Here is a 21,217-nt window from a genome sequence, read left to right as displayed (position 1 = left end):
AACGAGTCATGTACAAAATTGTTTTAGCTTTACTAGATTTACTTTCTTTACATGTAAGCTGTGGGCAGGTAACCTGTGCTGCTGCTTCTGAGGTTTGGTATGCTTTGTGGATGTACCCAACTTTACCCTGTAGTATAAGAGCAGATATTACATAAGCCTTTGTGGCTGGTTTCAAACCCTCCAGCCAGAATACAGCTGTGTAAAGGTGGAGTTTGATAAGTGATACTAAAGAGAATACTCAGCAGACTGCGCTACACTGCATAGGAGCACTTTGTATTTGCTGATATTTATTGAGTTGTATGAAACAATGCAATTGAATGTACAGATTAATTTTAATCGATACAGCTTCAATTCACAACAGTAACTTTAAGGTGCTTTATATTTTAAGGGAAAGACCACCAATCACACGACCCCCTATGAGACTGAAAACAGCTGAATTCAAAGATTAAAAGCTGTGGCTCAATGCATCATGGTTCTATGATGCGTGCTACTGCATGTGTTACAGTAAATGCAACAGTAAGAATGGCAGCAGGTCATTATTCACTTTTATTGTATTTATTTAAGGAAAAAAGTACTGTGCAAATCCCCAAATGCAGTATTAGGGATGGTCACATATTCAGGCAAAAACACAAATTCATTTCTCTTAAAAACAGTCAATTCCAAGCATTTACTCAAATGTACACACACACACACACACGGAAAGCCAGAGAGGACATAACAAAAAAAAGTATTTGGGTCTAATCACAATAAAAAGATTTAAAAAGTATTTTCAAAGAGTTCAAATCTATTTTTCTAATGCCATAAACAAAGTTTTTGTAGTGATAGAAACACATAGTCAACAGACATAAATCTATGTCATTGCAAAATAATGCAGTGCATCTGCAGGTTGCAACACCTTAAATTTAAGCTGGGAGCTGTAAATACAATTATAAAGCCAATTTAAGACTTACTTAATAATCACACAAAAAAGTACAGACAAGGAAAAAAATGAATTTCTATTAACTTAATCTCAACTTTTACTAACTCCAAACGAAAAAAGTTAGGCCAGCGTCTCTTCAACAGTCAGCAGTGGCTTCTGGCCCTGGCAGATCCCCAAAGAAAGCAGAATGGATTTGCACGGGGTGGCTGTGATTGTATACCGACTAAATGCTAATGACGTGTTAGGATCGGGGATCGGAAGTTAAATGTAGACAGTGAGAGAAATGAATCTAATGTTGAAGGCTTGTAATGAGTAGTGACACTTTGATGGTACACATTTTAATTCACATAATAGGGAGTGACTGAAAATTCAGAAAAGCAGGTTTGGGATGAAATGAACCAAATTTCTAAATCTAGTCATGTTAAGTCAAAGACAGCAGTTGCTTCTGTCTAAGATGGTTATGTCAAACAAGGTTGGGTTGTCTACGTGAATGAAAATGGATCTCTTGATGATTTATGCCTGTGGAAAAGAGCCACTATTACTACCGAACAAATTTGAAAACAGCTGATGTTGGCTAGAAGAAACTTTTCTGACTGAACTTGGGTCGTTTGGTGTAGAACCGCATTCTGCCATAAAACTGGCTGGATTGGTATTTGTGCAGTGCTAAGTGTTTTGCTGAAAGTGCAGCTGGCCCTAAAAACTGCCATTGAAGCTGGCAAAGGGTGTCAACGTAATTGTGCTGTTGGGCAACTGTGGAGATGTGTGTGGTCACGTTTCTCAGTGGTTTCTGTCTGAAATGGCTTGATCCCTAAGAAACAGGGTGTTATGGATTTGAAAGCATCAGAAGTTTAACTTATCAACATTGGGTGCAAGTAAACCAAAGCCGTGCAGCAGCAGTTCATCAACAATAGGTAGACTGTTTGAGGAGCAATCTGCATTTCCTGCATATAAATGTGTAATCTGAAGGAAAGGAACAAGATCTCATACTGCAGAAAATCCCATCTGGTTTCCATTTGTAGTCAGAGCACTACTGATCAAACACATCTGACCACATAACTGCATGCAACAATGCTTGCAGAGAACGGAAATGCAATGATAAGACCACTGAGTAATACTTTCTGACAAAGATTTAGCTTTCGAGTGAAGGAAGATGGAAGAAAATCATGGCCTAGATGTACACTGGCCTTACTTAAGCTGTGAAAACAGAGAGCTGAAATCAGGTGCTGGATTGTAGCAACGTTCTTTCATTTGAACCAGTTTCCTACAGCACCTGAACTGATAAGGGGTGTGAGTATATTTCCCATACATCCATCCATCCATTCACTTCCGCTTATCCTTTTCAGGGTCACGGGGGGGTGCTGGAGCCTATCCCAGCTGTCATAGGGCGAGAGGCGGGGTACACCCTGGACAGGTCGCCAGTCTGTCGCAGGGCCAACACACAGGGACAGACAACCATTCGCACTCACATTCACTCGCACATTCACACCTAGTGGCAATTTGGATTATCCAATTAACCTATCCCCACAAGCTGCATGTCTCAGAAGACAGACATGCTATATTTCATAACATGTAATTGCTAAATTTTATTGGGGCTAAACACAGTACAGGAGAATGCTCAACAAATACAAATTAAGCAGACAAATATAACAAGTAGAATAGGGAAAGTGTATCTGGAAACCTGCTGACAATGTGAACTGAAATGTAATGGAAAAAATAGGATGTAGAGAAGCATATTTGGTAACTCAGTGTCTCAACAGGGAATTAAAAAATGTTTCAAAAGCAGGATGGAGGAAAGATTATCTGGCAGCCTCGGGTCAAAAACGGGTTATCAAGAATGTTCAAACACAGGATGGAGAAAATGAAACTGTTATCTCAGTTCCAGAAACTGGAGTAGTTGATGTTAGTGAACAGAGGAAAGAAATTAGCATCTCTGTGCTAACACAAGTGGAGAAAAGTAAATGTTAAATGGACTGGTTGTTATATAGTGCTTTTCTACTATAGCTGAGCAATCAAAGTGCTTTATACAACGTACCTCGTTCATGTCTATTCATACAAGCAATTTTTTCTATGCTTAAGTGTTTTTCTTTCTATCTAACATTCATACTCTGGTGGATGCACGAATCATGGTATCGCATCGCAATAGTCTTCTTACTGTCAAAAGTGGCACAAAAGTTGCTAATTTCCAAAGGAATGTGAATATCATCATTGTGAAAGAAGTTGTCAGACCTTTTAAAACTATATTTAAGATTTTCTAGACGAAACAAGACTCAGATAAACACTAATTTTTGCTCTTGTCCCCTCATGCTTTCCACACTCATGACTATGGACCGTCATGTCACAGTGAACACGACAAACTCAAATAACATTCATTTTAAGCTGGAACAAAATACTACTTCAAGTTGTATCAAAATTTTACAAAAAGTTCAAACAGCATTGATTTAAAGAAAGAAACATTTTCTCAATACAGCTCTTACAACTACAGATGCAACATTGGCTGTTTCTAACATACAGTACAGTGGCTGGACATTGTTAAACACAGTGGACTTTGATGTAATCACACCTCATGTCATGCTTTTCCTACATGATCGCTCTCTATCACATTTGACATCCAAACACACATCCTCTCAATGTGAGTACATCATAGGCATTATTGTAAAACCTGAAACTACATTTACAAAATATTTGTCACAGTGCATTCAAAATACTAAAACTACATTAGAAAACAGAGCAAAGTTCAAGTGCTTTAGTCACCTAGAAATGATAAAACTAAACATAAAAAAATGATCTAAGGATTAATTCCAACATGACACTTTTAGTAATAAATCCAGGTTGAACTGACTGTCTGAATTAATCCTAATCTATTAAAAACTGAATGTGCTTTCTGTCAGAAGTGAACAGATTAACCGTTGGAGGCCTTCAGTGGTTAATCACAGGTGACTGCTGGTCTATTCGGTCCCATCAAGAATACAGTACAAGAAATTTTGTGCTTCCTTGCTAATTCTGCTCTATCTTCTTCAACGATTATTAACATTTAGAGAAGCTACTTTCAGCTGTATTTACAAGGGATCATCACAGTGGGTAGCACCACATTGGCAGGTTTTTACACCAGATATCTCTTCTGACGCAACCCCAAAGTAATTTGTGTAAACCACTACACTCTGACAGAAGCTGTTTTTTTTTTTTCTTTATTCTTACCAAATAACTTTGCCAGCTGTATCAGGCAGAATTGTACAGTGCTTGAACACTTAAAGTGTGTCCATAAAGAAGGGTACTGTACAGCTGTCAGCTTCAACACAGCAAGCATGTATGTTTGTAAAGCCTTGAAATTAATTAAGAAGAAGCCTCAGTTCTGTTATTTTGCTCCCTTTATACTTTTGTGCTTTTATTTTTGTAGCTACTGCACTTATATGACATAAAGCTCATTGAAATTCTACAAATGTAACTTTGCTAGGCCCTGTGGAAAATTTGCATCTATTTACTCACACACTTACTGACTTTATATACATTGCCACCACATTCTTCCTAAACATGCAATTTAAATTCAAAGTCAGGTTACCCCAGTGTAGGAACTGGGGACACTGTTCAAGGCCTGTACAATGTAGACAGTCCCAAAAAGTGAAGCCATGGTATCTTGGATGTGGGCAGTGCCATATTGTGCTACTCATTTGCAAACAGATCCTTCATAGTAGTGACTTCAGGTGAGAAATTACAGACATATTTCCACTATCGACTTCCCTACTGCGCAGTCTCTGTTAGAAAGATGCCAGGACACAATTCTGTGATACTTCAAATTCACTTTTGTACAATGGGTAAAAGTAATAAACATCACATTTCAATGATTAACTGACGAAGATGTCAGATATGCTGGAGTGTGCAAGAAGAACCTGGCACAGCACGTGTTCCTTGACTATACATGTTTTTTCTTTTCCTTTGTCCCAGCTTTGCATCATCACCTACCTCCTCAACTCAGGAGAGGCTGTTTCTTTGTGTCTGCTGTACTTGTACCGTGTGCTCCGCTGCTATTCCCTGAGTGATTCTTCTGAAGTCGTCTCTTAGTACATGGCCTCAGTGTCTCGGATGCTTCCGAACGACAAACTGAAAGCGCTTCCAAGTCTTTTTGTGATCGTGCTGCCTTCCCTCTTTTTCTTCCTGTTCCAGTTCAGCAAAGAGGCGGAGCTCTGGCCTTTAGCCCCAGACAGCAGACGATGCCGAGTGTTTTCTTTGTCGCTGCACAGCGACAGCATAACTGCCCTCCTCTCCACCTGCTAAGAAACAAAAAAGCATACACACAGGTACACAACCACTGAAACAGCAGCCAAACCCCACAGATATTTCCACAATTTAAGGAATCAAAGAAGAGACTTTCAGTTTTGATTCAAAGGTTTGAAAATAAAGTATTGCATTGACCTGAGCCTTCAGGCTAATACTAGGTTAGTATAAAGATGGCTCAAATGTAATCAAATGACAAACACTCATATTCCCTTGTTTCAGCATTTTACAGGTGAGGGGTAAAAAGCATCCATCAGAGAGACAGAAGGGTAAATTCTGAAAAAAGGTCACTGAGCACGGCCTTTTCATGCTGCTTATGCTGGAAAAGGGCTAGACATCCATGGAAAACAACAAAAAATAAATGCCACCAAAAAGCTTTGCAACAATTTATTGTTCTCTACGTCTCTACGAAGGAAGTTTATCTGAAATCTACATGCTTATGAATACCCTACATAGCTCATACACATATTTACCTGTGTATCATGTGAGTGTAATGTGACCACACTGATCTCCACCCCTCTGTCACTGCAGCTCTTCAGCATGTGGACCACCTCACCATGTTTGGCCCACTTACAGTCCTTTCCATCTACTGCTACTATGTAGTCTCCTTCCCTCAGTCCAGCCTCCTGAACACATCATGTAACATCATTAGTTCATCTTAATTACATGTTTTGACCTCATTTTTTTCATGCAAGTATGCAGGCCCGCAATATATTCCCACAATGAAGAAGGAGACAAAAGAAGGAAGTGTATTGCATTTTGTCTCCTTCATGTCCATCACAACTCTTTTCTAAATAACAAATGAATGGCTCTTTTTTGCAGTTAACTACTTAATCAAGTTCAATTCAACTGTATTTATGCAGCGCCAAATCACAACAGTCACCTCAAGGCACGTTATATTGTAAGGTAGACCCCATAATAATACAATAAGTAGACAGGAAAGCAGGTCTTAAAATATTTAAATCTTAGAATCAAACTGCAAATCAATTCCTTTTGAGAGGATAAAAATAGAATAGAAATAAGACTACAAGAATACAAGAGAAGATCTTTTCTTCTCACAGAATCTTCTCTAGATGTGCAGGGTATATCTCACCTCTGCCCAGCCTCCAGGCACCACTCCAGCCACCAGGACAGGAGAGTCTCCTCTGAGCGTGAGCCCCAGTCCTCCTTCTCTCTTATTCAGGCAGATCATACGCATCGGGCCCCAGCGAGCCCTCGCACAGAACACTGACAGTGGACCCTAGAGCATAAGAACAGGAAACAATTTTAATGGTTACCTAACCTGGGTAGGTATCTGCCAAGTGTGTATTATTTCTTCCCTGTGGGACTTACCAGTCTTTGGAAGATATCAGTAACCTTGACTGTGGAGAAGTTGGGTGGAATGACGTCTGGTTTCTGGTGGGTATGAGCTGGTAAAGAAGCCAGTTAGTCACTATGATTTAATCAAACAGAAAATGTAATCACTGACTTTACGATTATACGTGACACTCACACTGTATCTCTGGGGCCTCTGCAATTTCATCAAAGTCGTCCTCTCGGTCGAGCTCTGAGTATTTGTCCAGGGAACGTTTGTGTGTGACAGAGAGCACATCCTGCAGGATATCCATCTTTCTCAGGATCTTGCACAGACTGTGGACACGCATGGCCTCCTCATGTCTGATTACAGCACGCCGCAGGTGGGCCTTACCTTCATGTAAGCAGAAATTATTATTAAAAAAATAAAGGTTTCAAAGAATGGGAATATAACTATTCAAGTTATAACATGAGCATTTTGGTTCATTTTCAAGATGCTTGCACAACACAGCTCATAGCAGCTACGTGATGAATACAAACTCACCAAGTTTTCGTCTTTTTTCAGGATCTTGAAGAACCTGGCTGAGTTGTGGCCCAGCAGGAACACTGGCATGGCACTGAAGGAAGGCCTTCTCAGCTTCCTCCTCCTCTTCCTCCCCTCCTGCCAACACTATGGAAAAATATATACAGCTAAGATCTGTTTAGAAATGCTAATTAGGTGAGCATTATCTCTGGAAAAGAATACAATAGTTAGGTTTATTGGGTAAATCACTAGAAATGTCAGTTTTCTTCTTCAAAACACAGTGCTTTTGATGCTGCATAGGTGATACACAGGACAGAGGTGTACTCCATAGGTGACAGAGGAAAACAGCTTTGTTGATGAATTTGCCTCATTAGGCATTAACAGACTGCTGACAAGATGACAAGCACAGACAAGATAACGTCGCACACTGCCCGCTGGATCAGTCTGACACCACTCTCACACCACCAAGAATGTCAGTCTTTGATAAAAAATATTACATTACAGTCTGTTTATAAATTAGCAGCAAAAAGTGTCTTACGTATGTAACAAGCTTCAACTTGATTTTAAGACTTTTTAAAGACACAAGTGTACTGCTTTAATTCAAAATTAAATATAGCCAAGGCAGAAGGTTATCTACAAAACAAGAAGTATGAACTCTCCCTAATGAACATGTGAGTAAATTTTGTACTTACACATGTGGTCGCAGAGTGCAACAGCAGCGTAGTAGTGGGAGAGAGCGCGGAAGTGTTCAGATTTTACCTGAACCATGGACACCCATGAAAATGGCACGTAGTCCTTCATCAAAGGCTGTGTCATAGTCTGCTGCACTAACAAGTAAACATCTGACACCTACAAAAAACACACATGCATACAGTTAAACATAGGGCATTAAGGGTAATAACACAAACAAAGCACATATGTATTTACTCACCCGTGCAGCCTCCTGTGCCAGCCGGAGCTGGGAGGTAAAGTGCGTGTCCTGTGTGGTCAGGGTGATGCGCTCAAACACACACTCCTGTACCTGGGCAAGCATGAGCCGCACCAACATGCAGAGTGATGGACTACTCATGTCCAGACTTGGAGCGTTGGAAAAATTCTCTTTAAGATAATTAAATGCACCTACACATTAAAAAATAAATAAATTACCAATTAGCCATGTGAATTCAAACATCCTGATATCAATGTTTATTATATCAAAAGTATATAATAAAAACAACTGAACAAAAGCTTTAAATTTACAGGATTGGGTACCTCAAAATCATCAATAGCTGATTATAAACAACAACAAAATCTGTTATATTAATGGCAATCTTCTTGTTTTGGCTGCTCCTTTTAGGGATTGCCACAGTGAATCATCTGCCTCTATCTCGCCCTATCCCTAGCATTGTCTTCTGTCACAGCAACCCTCTGCACGTCCTCCTTTGCTCCTCTGAGGTCTTCTTCTTTTCCTTCTGCCTGGAAGCTTCATCTTCAACATCCTTTACACAATATATCCACTATCCCTCCTCTTTACATGTTGCATTCTTCTCTGTCACTCCTGACTTACTCATGCAATATCAATATTTCCTATTCTTGGTACCCTAACACATGCGTTCTCTAGATTCAAAAAGACAACAGTGAAGCTCTTTCTGACCTCCATCAATACTCTCAAAGCAAACATTGCATGTGTAGTTCTTGCCACGAAGCCAGACTGCTGCTCGCTGATCAAACCTCTTCTTAACCTAGCTTCCACAACTCTTTCCCTTAGCTTCATGTACAGTATGGCTCACCACCTTTATCCCTCTCTGCTCATGCTTAGCTACAATCTACAGAACACTGCCTTGCAGTCTCCTTTATCTTGCAGTTTGCACATGCGGCATAAGGGTTAGTATGCAGTCATTGTTAACCCAGACCCGACAAATTCAGAATGAAAAATTAATTTTTTATGATCTGCATCTTTGATCTGGTCAAGATTTTACATCAGCTGCACTTCCTGATGCAACCCTCCCTATTTATCTGGACTTGGGACCAGCACTAGGACTATATTGCCTTGTGCTGTTTTGTGTAAAAAACAAGCCCCTCGTATTTGAAGGCTCACAAAACGAGAAATCAAGTATTTTGATGTATGATTTTGCCATTGTGCTACCTGCAGCACGCTGAAAAGCATCTATAGCTCGGTCTATGCCAGCTGTTGCAGAGCGGTCCTGTCGTGCTCCGATCTGCGTGTACAGGGCTCCGATGTTGAACAACACACTTCCCTTCTCGAAGGCCAGCGCACGCTGACACGATGGAACGCCAGTCAAAGAGTCATACCTGAATGACAAACGAAAAGGGAACCACCAATGAGCAAAGCCCCTCCAGAGTTTAAGCTGCTGGAACAAAAGTTTCTATTAAGCTTAAGTTTTTTTTTTTACAGTCATGGAATGAGACACTGCCATCCATGCTCTGCTTCATAATTAGCACCTTCAAGCTCAACTAAAATTTGTAGCCAACCACTTAGAAACATAAATGAGATTTTAATTCTGGAAAAATGGTTTTATAGTCACATTACATAAATCTGTCCCTGGAAAACAACTATTGAATGCTTCGATTTTCTCCTGAAAGAGAGAGCAGCAGTAAGGCACCAGGATGTAGTAACAACACGGCTAAAGTGCACATTTAAAAAACTGTTCCTTTGCCCATTTTTATTTTACTGCATATTGCACATACTGTAAAATGCATGTTAATGATTATGATAACCCTTCAGTATTTAAATTATGCTATCATATAATACCAGTGGAAATGAACACCCAGATTCTTCTGAGCAGAGAAGAAGCGTTGATCCAGGTAGTACAGCTGATTGTAGTACTCCATTAGCAGCTCCAGACCGGCCTGGTTTCGACTGGGTGTACGCATGGCCTGATTGAATAATCAATAAACTAAATGTTAACACTCATTTAATGTCAGCTACAGACAGCCTAAAAGAGACATCAACTTTAAATAAATCAATACTTTTCATTCCACTTGTTTTTCTACCCATGATGAGCAGAATGTTTACTCTGGATCAAACTGTATGGGTGAATTTATTAACCTGTCTAAGTTCCATAAGCTCTTTGATTTCCTTGTCATAGAGAAAGCTGTCCTCCCCGTAGTGCTCACATATGAAGTCCTGTGAAGGCAGACAGAGACACGGTGACAAAAGAATTATCTTCACGTGTCCACATGAAGATGATTTTGGTTATTCTTCCATACTATCTGGAAAAAGGAAAGCAAATAAGCACAAAAATATGATATTTCATCAAACTACCCATCTGTGTCAAATGTTTAGTAATGAACAAGTAATGAAAAGAAGTCAGGCCAACTAATGTAAATTAGCATAAAAATATAAACACTGCTTGTAAAATAAGCTTAAAAACATTGATTCAGTAACTTTTATTAGGATACATTTATTGCAATAATCTTTTACTCAAACACAAGTTTTTCTTGAAAAGAACAACAAACTGGATAAATAAAGAGAAGGAGGTAGATAGATGCTAACTTCACCTTGATAGCAACAGTGACATCCACCTCTTTGGTTTCTTTTAAGCCAAGTGGGATCATTGGAACATTGACAGCCTCACTACAAAAAGAAATTAACAGAGGTAGTGTAGGTTTCGGCAATGACTGCTGCTGCCATCTGCTTGTTTTCAAAACCAGCGAGCACTATTCTCAGTGCTTCATCCTGCTAATAAGAAAAGCTAAAGCCAAGCAGTAAGCCTGTCACCCCCCACAGTTACCTACTGCCATTCACAATAACAACAAATGTGCACACTGCCACCACAGGGTTATTGACTATACTCTAATCAGGGGATTTTTCCCTCACACGATACGGAGCCGTGGAGGCAAAAATCTTATGGCTGTGACAGAATGCATGACACACATTTTTCCTTTAGTCTGTTTAAATAAATGTGACTGAAACCCAACTTTGACTTAAACCCCATCCTATTATTAAAAAACAAAGATAACATTTCTAAGGACTGGTCATCACAAATATCCAAGTACAAGGAGGTTATACACCCAGTGCCAGCGTCACTACAAAAATATAATGGATGCTTGTTTTCCCCAATTATAATGATCATTAGTCTAATAAGCACGGCCTGGAATTAATGGGACAAATACGCATGCATTTGTGCACCTGTCTGTCTGGTAGACGTCCATGCTGCTGTTAAGTTCCTCCAGCTCCTCTTTGAGCAGCTGCAGGTTGGAGTTGACAAAGCTGAGCTCTAGAGCCACCGTCTCCTTCACCTTGTTGTTGGTTGTCGCCCTGCAGAATAAAACACAAAGACGTCCAGGTGTTTTGTTTTGTTTTTCAGTTCTCAATACTTCTTTGTGGGCTTTCTAAAAACAGTACTTGGGCTGATTCCTAATCTGCTTTGTCGTAGAGCCCAGTATCACAATTAGAACAACACAGCTAAAAACTGACTTGCTACTTTCATTCAGTATTAGTGGATGCAGCAAACTTTTCTGAGAACATAAATTCAGGATGGGGTGAAGGCAAAAAAAAGCCTCTCTTTAATTTATGCAGCTCTCTCCACCTTCTCCTCCCTCTGTCAACCACTTTCTCCGGTTCACCCCCCAAAAACAATGAGAGGGTCGATGACTAATGCCAGCTCATACTTCTATGGGGTACACAATGTTCCCAGAAATCTGAAGCATCTCTAGTTTACAATGTTGTTGTTTAGAAAAGTGGTAGAGAATTCCTCCATTATTGGTCCTAAACAGTGCACAAAATTATTGGGACTTTGCAGTCATAAAGACATTCTATCCATGAAGGAGAGAAATGCATCAAAATGGGCACTGTGTCAAATTCACAGAAATGTAGAAGAAATGGTTGAGTTTAGATGAACTGAAAAAATAAAGGCCTGCAACATCAAATTTACTTACATTTCCTCTGGCCCATCTATCCACCCCATCTATTCTGTATCTTGTTTTAGCGGGAAATCTGGTGTCAGTTTTGGAGATGTTTCTACAAACTCCACGTCGCCTTGTTTTCAAGTTATCGATTTCACAAGACTTTCAGAAAACTTACTCTGACTTTGAGAGTGAGGTCACTGAGATTCGAACTCATCCAAGATTTTCAGTAGATGCACCTGTGGTATGAATATGAATACACTGTCGCATTCTGGAGTTATCATATTCAAAAAAAATTCAGAAAACTAAACCTCTGACCTCGACTTTGAGGATTCAAAATCCTCAGATATTTCTAGGAGATACATCGATGATATCAATTTGTAGCTCCTACGTCGCCTTGTTGTTGAGTTATCACATTCACAAGCTTTTCAGAAAACTACCCCTCACCTTTGACCTTTAGGTTGAGGTCACTAAGACTCAAACTCATCCGAGGTTTTTGGTAGATGCACCTATGGCATTTGAAAATCCTAGGTGACTTCCTTCTTGAGTTATCACAAACTTAGGTGTCCAGCCTGCCCAGCTGCCCATCTGGAGGGATGACTACAACACCCCATCAGCCTTTTATGGCTGAGCGGTAAAGAGCTAAAAAAAAAAAATATGTTTGAGTGTTTATCTTGAAATAGCACTTCAGCTTCAGTTGCATATACCTGTTACCAGAACACTCACATCACTTTGAATTTGAAAAATTTGTGGCATTTTTTCCATGTTATCCTTTAACACATGACCAATCTCAGTTCAAACACACAACTGAAGCTCACTTTTGAGGACTTTTTAAATCAGGTTAAGCTTTCCAGTTAGACCACTTCAGCTTCACCTCTCTCCTCATCTGTCACTGCCTCTCCCAGTCTCACACACACAAACGCCAATATGTAGGATCAAGCCAGGGCCAATCTGATTAGTCAGCATTAAAAAGGCTGCCAAATATCCCCTTCACACACATCCACTTACACACACAACATGCTGCAGCTCCGGAAGGGTAACACAAGTATTTCTTGCTTATGAGATGAAGAATCAGAGAAGTTTAAATGTTAGAAGTTTTTTTTCCTGTCGCCATAACACATTTTAATTATTTTAAAAGCACTAACCAAAGCAGAAACAGAAAACAATGTTTTGATATCATTAAGAACAAACTGATCGACAAAGTCATTAAAAAACTGAGCAATAGTCCTTGTCACATGACCTGTAAATAGTGTCTCTGTATGTTTTTACTAACTTGTGTTTAACACCAACCTGCCAGAGGGTCTGCAGATGGAAATTAGCACAAGGCTATAATCTGGCATATTTACATTTGTTTAAATGTTCATTAATATCTATTGCCCCTCTTTCTAAATAAATAAATGAAATAAATTATATAAAGCACCTGTGAGATAAGAAAAATATCTCACATGCAGAGATATTTTGCAGACCTCTGGGGTCTGCATGGACCCCTGTCACTGGGATGATGTTTAAACAACATTACAGCCCCTCAGCTGAGCTCCTACATGCAGCACAAAACATGACGTCTTCATTAGCCAATCACAAACCCTGATTAGTGACACCCCCTCCCCTGTATTTAATTAGCATCCCAAACCCCCCTACATACAAACACACACAAACATCGACTCCCACACACCAGCACTAATACCATGACACAGTTCCACAACAGTTTCACAACAAGTGAAGTGCAAGTGAAAGCTACATGTTTTTGTGTATGTGTGTGTTCATGTGTCTATGTGTTCCACTTGACTGGAAAAAGAAGGACAGAAAAAAAAAGGTCTGACAGCACCAGACAAATAAGTGGGGGATGAGCTTGCCAGAGCACCGCTGGGAATCTCTGCATGGGAACAGGACGGGGGCAGACACAAAGCTAGCTGATTACAGGCTGACGGGTTGTGTGGGGGTCTTTGTCTATGTGACCGGGCGTCCCAATAGAACGGGAGAGAGTGCTTGTTTTATATCCAGTAAACTGAGTCATCACCTTTCGGGATAAGAGCCTAAATAGGTCAAATGTGGAGCTAGGGAAACATTGAAAAGACAAATAAAAATAAATTAACACCCTGTTACACAGTAATTACTTTAAGGACTGTTTCATCATTTGAAACATTTAGAAAACAAAACAGCAACAGCCACTGCAGTCAGGCCACTCAAACTGGCTTGACTATGAAATAAGAATTTGCAAATAGAACGACAGATAGGGCATCAAAAGAGTAATTTATTAATCTCATACCAGCTGTGGTTTTCTACACTAACTAAACTTATGGGAGCATTTTGAAGCATCGTAATAATACAATAAAATAATACAGAGTACAGAGTAAATAAAAAAGAAAGAAGAAAGCTTTTTTTCAACTTTACCAGTTGTTGCAAAAACAAGTCCTGAGACAACAGTGTCTGTCTTAAATTAAAAACATGGTTATTTTGATTAGATTAGATTTTAATGCGGCACCACTGAGGAAGCAGAAAGGAGCTCTTTGCTTTAATTAAGTGGCTCCTCCTACTCCTCCTCCCGAATAGTCCTGGAGCAGCAGCATGTCCCATGTCTTTCCAGAGACTTTTGCACAGCGGTCTGCTCATACTTTAAACATTCTAAAACTGCCACGGCAGAGGTTTAGAGCAAATGTATCCACATACTTCATGCATATACTCTGAGGCTCTGTACTAATTTACCTCTGAGTGGGCAATAAACATGGACGTGTTGAGAATGAGTTGAGGAGACAGAATATAGAGGAGAGCCATGGAGAGACACTGGACAAAGATGATGCCAATGTCCTCGGAGACAAGACCTTGATGCTATGTGAACATTTCATTTTTAACTTCGTTCACTTTCCTCACCAGTAAAACTCTCTGGTTTGTGTGAATGACAACTGGCTGCTTCAAGACACAGGGCCAGCAGTTCAGAGAGTTGGGAGATTAGCTTCAGTGGTGCTCATGCTGCCAAAGTATGCAGTGTTCACTCACTGTTTTGTTTGAAAAAAGCATTAATACAAAAAAAGCAAATATTTGCACAACAGGGAGGAGATAAACCAGCACAAGCACATAAACAGCCATATTCACACACAGTGAACACAAACAGAGCTGTAAAACTGGGTGGTGCTGGTGTGTGTGTTTCTTTAGGATGGGAGTGATCTCTGACCTTTTCCCATCAACCGACTGAACCAAAAATGTGAGGCAACTAACAAAGACGACAACACAGATGGCACCTGAATGGCATTTCTCACAAAATCAAACAGAAAAAGTTGCTGTGTGATGAGTGAATATACATTATATTTAAAGCAACTGTGATACAGCTGACAAACACAAAGCTTCACTATTTTTTACCCATGGGATTGGAAAAGCAGCTCAACACTACAGCACTGCATCACTTATTTCCAAGAAGATTCGTGTCCATTTTTGCCTCTCCAAACTGTGAAACAGACACGCATGCAGATGTTGCATTACTAGAAGGAGGAAATAATCTATTTAAAGCCACGAATTCGGTAGTGAGAAAAATGTATGAAGTACATTCCAGGGTCCTTAATCATCAAAATTGATTAAGCTAGGCAGCTAATATGTATATACATATAACTGTTAATGTTAATAATGTCTGTTAAAATGCTTTTCTACGATTATGTTCATGTTGGCTTGAAATAAAATATCTTCCTCTGCCGTTACTGCAACTTCTGTGCGCATGTACGTGAAATGGACACCGTGGACTGCTGTGTCTATTTCAAGTTCTATTGTGATATCAGGTTGCAACCACCCTACCTATGGGAGTAAGCTAAAGTTCCTGGAGAGAACATGCAAACTCCACACACACGATAGATTCAAACTCAGGTCCTTCTTGCTGTGAGGCAGCAGTGCTAACCACTGCACCACCGTGCTGCCCTCGTGTAACATTACAACAGAAAAGTAATTAAAAATAAAATAAAAATTGTGCGTGCAATGTTCTGATCCGTCGCAATGTCTCACCTGAACAGGTTCTCCGCTCCAGTTCTTATACGCATCTCCTTGTTGATCTGCTGGTTGATGCGAGCCCGTCGATGCTGCAGCTTACTGCGCTGAGTCTGAGCCAAAGGATCACAGCCCTGCAGATGAAATAAAGAAATGGAGGAGGTAAAAGAATTACTGAATGACCAACTACAAAAGTTGCATTTCCCACAGAATTAGACTATCTTAATTAATCTACTCACCGGCAAGAAAGCAAACCCTTTTCCAAGCAATAGCGTAAATGATGCTGTATGTTATAAGGGTGTAAAGGTTATGGGGTTATCGTTTTTATCGGTAACTCGGTTTCCCTGGGTCTTTCAATTATGTTTTATGATTAAATCTTCTATTTTTTTGGTACCAGTACTGGTTTTATTTTTGTTATATTTATCTGCGACACCTTAAAGGCCGGTCCATGAAAATATTGTCGGACATAAACCGGTCCGTGGCGCAAAAAAGTTGGGGACTGCTGCTCTAAGAACAACACAGATACTTCCAGACACCAGTTTAAAACCATCCAGTTGACTACAGGATGAGAAACTCAAGCAGCTGACTAATATCAAAGATAGCAACAAAAGAAACTGGCAGGTGGACCAGACTGTAAAGAAACACGATGGTAAGGGCATGTGAACTTCCACTTATATCGTTATCAAGTCCCTGTATGAGAAACACTGGAGTCTGGAGAGGAAGCTGAATGATATCGAGCCTTAGAGAAACACAAAGTGGAAGGGTCAGGGCTGGTTGAGTTAATGAATTTGCAAAACCGGAGCAAACTGATGTAGTACCAGTAAATCCATCATGGAAGCTGCTGAAAAACCTAAAACTTAAAAAAAAAAGACAGCTACACTAGACTACCAAATATACTTGGTGGCTGTTAATATATTTTGGCAGTCTGCCCAAGAAAACACAGAACAGCTGTGCAAATGTGACAACATTACTTCATGCTGTATGATCTGAGTAAGAAGTACTGGAAGCAGCATGGCAGACTTACAACCAGCTAACTAATGTTTTCCCCGATGGAAATTATCCTGTCCAAAAAAAAAAAGAAACCGTAAGAGACACAGCCACAGTGGGGATAAGATTTGATATATCGAAAATAAATCTCAAACAGACTGCGGCGCAGTGAGAAATTACTTTTTTTAAGCCTTCCTGTTTTCACATGACACTAACCCCAGTTTTACCATGGCACCATGGCATGTCATTACTGCCAGTGGAGAGCAGTCTGAAAGAATTACTTCGCACTACAAACCCAGTATAGCATAGAGATGATGGACGTGACAACACGTGAAGGTCATTGTGACTGCTTAACATGATAATACTGTGCCACAACAAAGCAGAGGACATACATTCTCTCAGAAGATAAAAAACTTTAACAGGATCTGTACATGTGTTTGAAGATTTAACAGCTTTTTAAAATCTTGCTTCAACAGAGGCAATTTGCTCACAATACTTTAAGAACTGCCTCACAGCTGGTAATTTGTGTGCTCACTAAAACCAGACATGTGTCATACAGTACAGCACACTTTCACACTCTGAGGTAAACAAATGTACAGTTACATGACAGATGGCGGAGCTGTACTGTAAACAAGCTGAATACTCCCTTTTTCTTATGCCCTACTGCTCCTTCCATCTTCTTCTCTATCCCTCTTCCAGGAATCTCAACAGTATATAGTTGTTATGTTTGTCTCTCTCTTTTTCTTCATATATCTCTTTACCTCCCAGTAAAGGAGTTTGTTTAACATGCGCACATCAAGTAACCCTCCAGTGAACTGAACTGATCTCCCACGACAGGGCAGGTTACAAAGACTGAAAATCGTACTTCTGATTGCTTTGGTCACTAACAGACTGGTGCACGGAAGATGCTGACTGTCTGTAAACACTTGCTGTTTACTCTCCAAGCGTTAGAGAAACTTGTGAAAATGTGAAAAACTGCCAACAGGAGGCAAAGAACATTCGCCTTCAACAGTGAAACTTCTGCCTGACTGCTGAAAGAAACACATTTTTAAAAATTGCAATTTTTTTGGAAGGCAAATGCTCACTCATTTTGCTTCTTGCTTTTCACAGACAACTTGGCAAGTAGTTTGGAATTGTTTGCAGACATGTCACAATCCTCCAGGTACACTACTTGCAACCGTGGCACCCAGCTAATGACTAAAGCAACCACCAAGAGGTTTTTGGTACAACACACTATTATATACATACAGTAAGCAAAGTAACTACACACTGCTGTTAATACAGCATGCATAGATTATATATCATCTATTATTTTTTTATTGGTAAAAGTGATAACTAACAGTTTGGTAAATGTATATTCTGTGATTTACTTATTTGTTACATTTTATTTAACAATGTCAGGAAAGCAATGTTTCAGGGGATCCTGATGTCACACAGTCTCATAAAAATAAATAAATTACAGACTAATAATTTAACAGTGGTATACGATCAGCACTCTGTGAACATCTACACGAAACCAAGGTATATGTAAATATAGAGCTAGATCAGTTCAGCCCTTCTCTGATGTATTGGGATGGTCACTATGTCAAAACTCAGAAAATGTGGTCAGCGAAAACATGTGCTCTTTTTCCCAATAATGTGGGTATTATCCCTGCTGCTAACTTTCTTTGTTCCCTAAGTTAAAGTTTACATTTGCCAATTTACATGATTATCGATGACATTCAGGTTTCATGTTCTTTAGTTTTAATTACAGGTCCAATAAGATCCCCATGTGAAGCCACACAGCATCATCTCGTGGACTGTATTCTAATTTTACTTATCCAGTATTTTTTTTATTATTTGAAATGAATGTAAGAGTGTGGGTGTCTGACCTTGCGGATGCTCCCACTGTGGCTGCCATCTGTGGGTAAAGTCGACGGGAATTCGTCGTCGTCGTCAGAGGGACCGTCTGACAGGGACATCTCAAACTCTCTGCAAAGATTCATGTCAGCATTTTTATTACACTCAGGCACGTTTAGACGCACTTCTCATACACCACCGCACTCTTGGAACAAGACTCTTAGCTTAACTCGCCATTTTAAAACGTAAGTTTTATCCCAACGTAAACAAAACAAAAATATCCTCCCCAAAAAGCGTTAATTTGGCTAACATTAATCCTTGCCTTATCGCTGGCTCCTCCATCGTCAAGCTACAATACCGGCGATCAAAAAGTCTCTACATGTCTCCCAACTTTCCCACCACTTTGTGAATTTCCAAGTAAGCGTACTACTCCAAAAACAGTCAACCGCAGATTAACTTTTTTACTCCTGAAAACAACTAAGCTTTCGCTTTAATGTACAACGTCGTCCGCACGACTCTTCCCGACGTGTGTGCAGCTGGGAGCGCTTACTCACAGAGGCGGGCCGCGAATGTAGAAGGTAGCCAATCATGTTGCAGCTTCTAAGACGGGCAATACATGAAACAAATCATAGGGGAGGTTGGGACGGAACAACGATCCGAGGTGACCAATTGCGAGTCGCTCGTGGCATCTCCCATACTCCGCGAGTCGTTTCTATGGTAACGGCAGGGCTTTGGCTTCTGTGTGTGGGCCTCGGAAAGATTACAGAAGCTCCGCCTCAACCTAGGACTGAAAACAATTTTCCACATTAGATCACTTATTCTGTTATTCATTGTCTCCGTGCTCTGTTCTGCTGTTGTCATATGGCAGCGTTTTTTGCCTTTTTAAAAACTTTTTAACTTAGAATGTATGTAAAGTTCATCAACAGGAAACACTAATAAACAGGTTACAACATAGGTTACAACAAGGTTACAAATAAAAAAAATATTGAATATGATGTAATAAGTTGGGTTTCATTCTGTAAATGGTGATAGAGTTTTTGTTTTATATGCTAAGTCTATATCTGAAGAAGCCACGGCAGAGAAGAAGTGGGTAAAAAGCTCAATACTTGCATGTAACAAAACATGCAGGAAGGAAGGTAAGCCAGTGCTAAGGTGGCTTAAACATGCATCCCTCCTAATAGTCAGCAGGGGGCAAATCCTCTCGATGGGTAGTAGTCTACGGGAAACCGAGGCTTTTCAGCACTTTCCTGGTGGGTTTATGGCCTTGAGGGGTCTTTACCCTTCACAGATTTGCCGTAAGGCAAAATAAATTTTTCTTAAAACCATCGTCCAGCGGATGTCTTTTTAAAAGATTGTTACCAACCAAAGTGTATCAGTGAAATAGGCTTTTTAAATATAACTGTTCTGTCTGTTATTGGTTTATACAAAAATGAAAGAACAAACATAATTTTAATAATAATGCTTAATAATAATAATGGTAATAATAGTAATAGTAATAATCGTAATAATAATGCTTTTAATAAGCAGTAACACATGAAAGGCAATCTTGTTTGTTTATTAGTCACGAGAGGATGTCACATAAAAACAGATGAAAGGGGCAAAATTGTGTGCCATAGTCAGAGGTTAAAGTGGGCATGTTTTTATTTATTTGTTTTGTTTGTTTGTTTTGCTACTACATTGGAATGACTGTGGGTGTCCATAAGTTGTGGTACTTCAGCATCTAGCTAGCCATGCAGAAGAAGAGTGAGCATAAGTGTGTAATTTTTTTGTGAGAGAAAAGAAATAGAGTTAAATTTACTTAGACATGGAGCAAGGTAAGAAAGCCAGAACTAGAAAGGAAGAAGAGAGGTTAGACTTAAAGGTAAGGACTGCTCAGTGGTGTTTGATAAACTGGAAATGTAAAGCTTATATTTAAGTACTCATGTATTTAAATACTGGGTCTGTATATGTGCGATTGTGTTTTTCAAGTTGTGAAACATGCTGCAAAAAAACAAACAAAAACAGCATGGATTTAAACCAAAGAACAGTGTGTGACTAGCGCACAGTGGCTGTAGTCATGGTCAGAGTTTGTTACATAAAGGGTAGCAGAGATGAATTTGAAGTTAAGCTGATGATGTTCAAATTCATTCACTGAATTCCACATTCATACCAGCTGTATAGTGCACAAATGAAATGCAGAATCAGGGACAGTACCTACAACACAAAGGCAAAAAAAAAAACAAAAAAACAAAAACACACACACATAAGCAAAACAATGACATGCTAGATGCATTTTATTTATTTATTTTAGCTATAACACTGGTCAGCAGATAACTTTTTATATGAGTATATAAGACATTAAGACATTCTTCCTGAACCAAGAGAGCTCCAGCTCCAGTAACATTTACATCAACCTCCAGTGGTGCTGTAAAATCTGTAGCTGAGAGCATTGGGGCAACAGAATAGAGCTTTTACACAGTGTGAAAAGACTATGCACACTTTGCTTCTCAAATCCAACCCTCTGGCTTTTTGTGGGACAATGTGAAAGAGCTATAGTGGTTATATTGCCATTTACTGGATATACTTTACCCCAA

The 21,217-nt window shown here is 39.6% G+C and overlaps 1 protein-coding gene across 4 annotated transcripts; it reads right to left on the bottom strand.

The window, feature by feature from the left end:
* Window positions 1-4,931: 4,931 nt before the first annotated feature.
* Window positions 4,932-19,099, bottom strand: rhpn1 (rhophilin, Rho GTPase binding protein 1). Of its 4 annotated transcripts, XM_085376019.1 has the most exons (17): window positions 18,967-19,099; window positions 18,677-18,776; window positions 17,732-17,734; window positions 15,837-15,952; window positions 11,137-11,265; window positions 10,506-10,581; window positions 10,054-10,131; window positions 9,757-9,881; window positions 9,130-9,296; window positions 7,936-8,123; window positions 7,697-7,853; window positions 7,026-7,151; window positions 6,681-6,875; window positions 6,521-6,597; window positions 6,282-6,428; window positions 5,662-5,814; window positions 4,932-5,181 (listed from the first exon to the last, which is right to left on the bottom strand). In XM_085376019.1, the coding sequence occupies exons 1-17, from the start codon at window positions 18,984-18,986 to the stop codon at window positions 4,972-4,974; spliced, it is 2,067 nt and encodes a 688-aa protein (XP_085232145.1). In that variant the 5' UTR covers window positions 18,987-19,099; the 3' UTR covers window positions 4,932-4,971. The 4 variants fall into 4 exon arrangements, with proteins under 4 accessions (XP_085232145.1, XP_085232142.1, XP_085232143.1 ...); XM_085376016.1 differs by lacking the exon at window positions 17,732-17,734 and having other exon boundaries at window positions 4,932-5,184; XM_085376017.1 differs by lacking the exon at window positions 17,732-17,734.
* Between the last annotated feature and the right edge of the window lie 2,118 nt (window positions 19,100-21,217).

Source organism: Diplotaxodon limnothrissa, linkage group LG17 (genome assembly GCF_057381915.1).
Source record: "Diplotaxodon limnothrissa isolate DT_005_m linkage group LG17, D_limnothrissa_male_GT1.1, whole genome shotgun sequence".
NCBI lineage: Eukaryota > Metazoa > Chordata > Actinopteri > Cichliformes > Cichlidae > Diplotaxodon > Diplotaxodon limnothrissa.
Note: the sequence above shows the minus strand (reverse complement) of the source record. Positions and strands in the feature narration are given on the sequence as shown.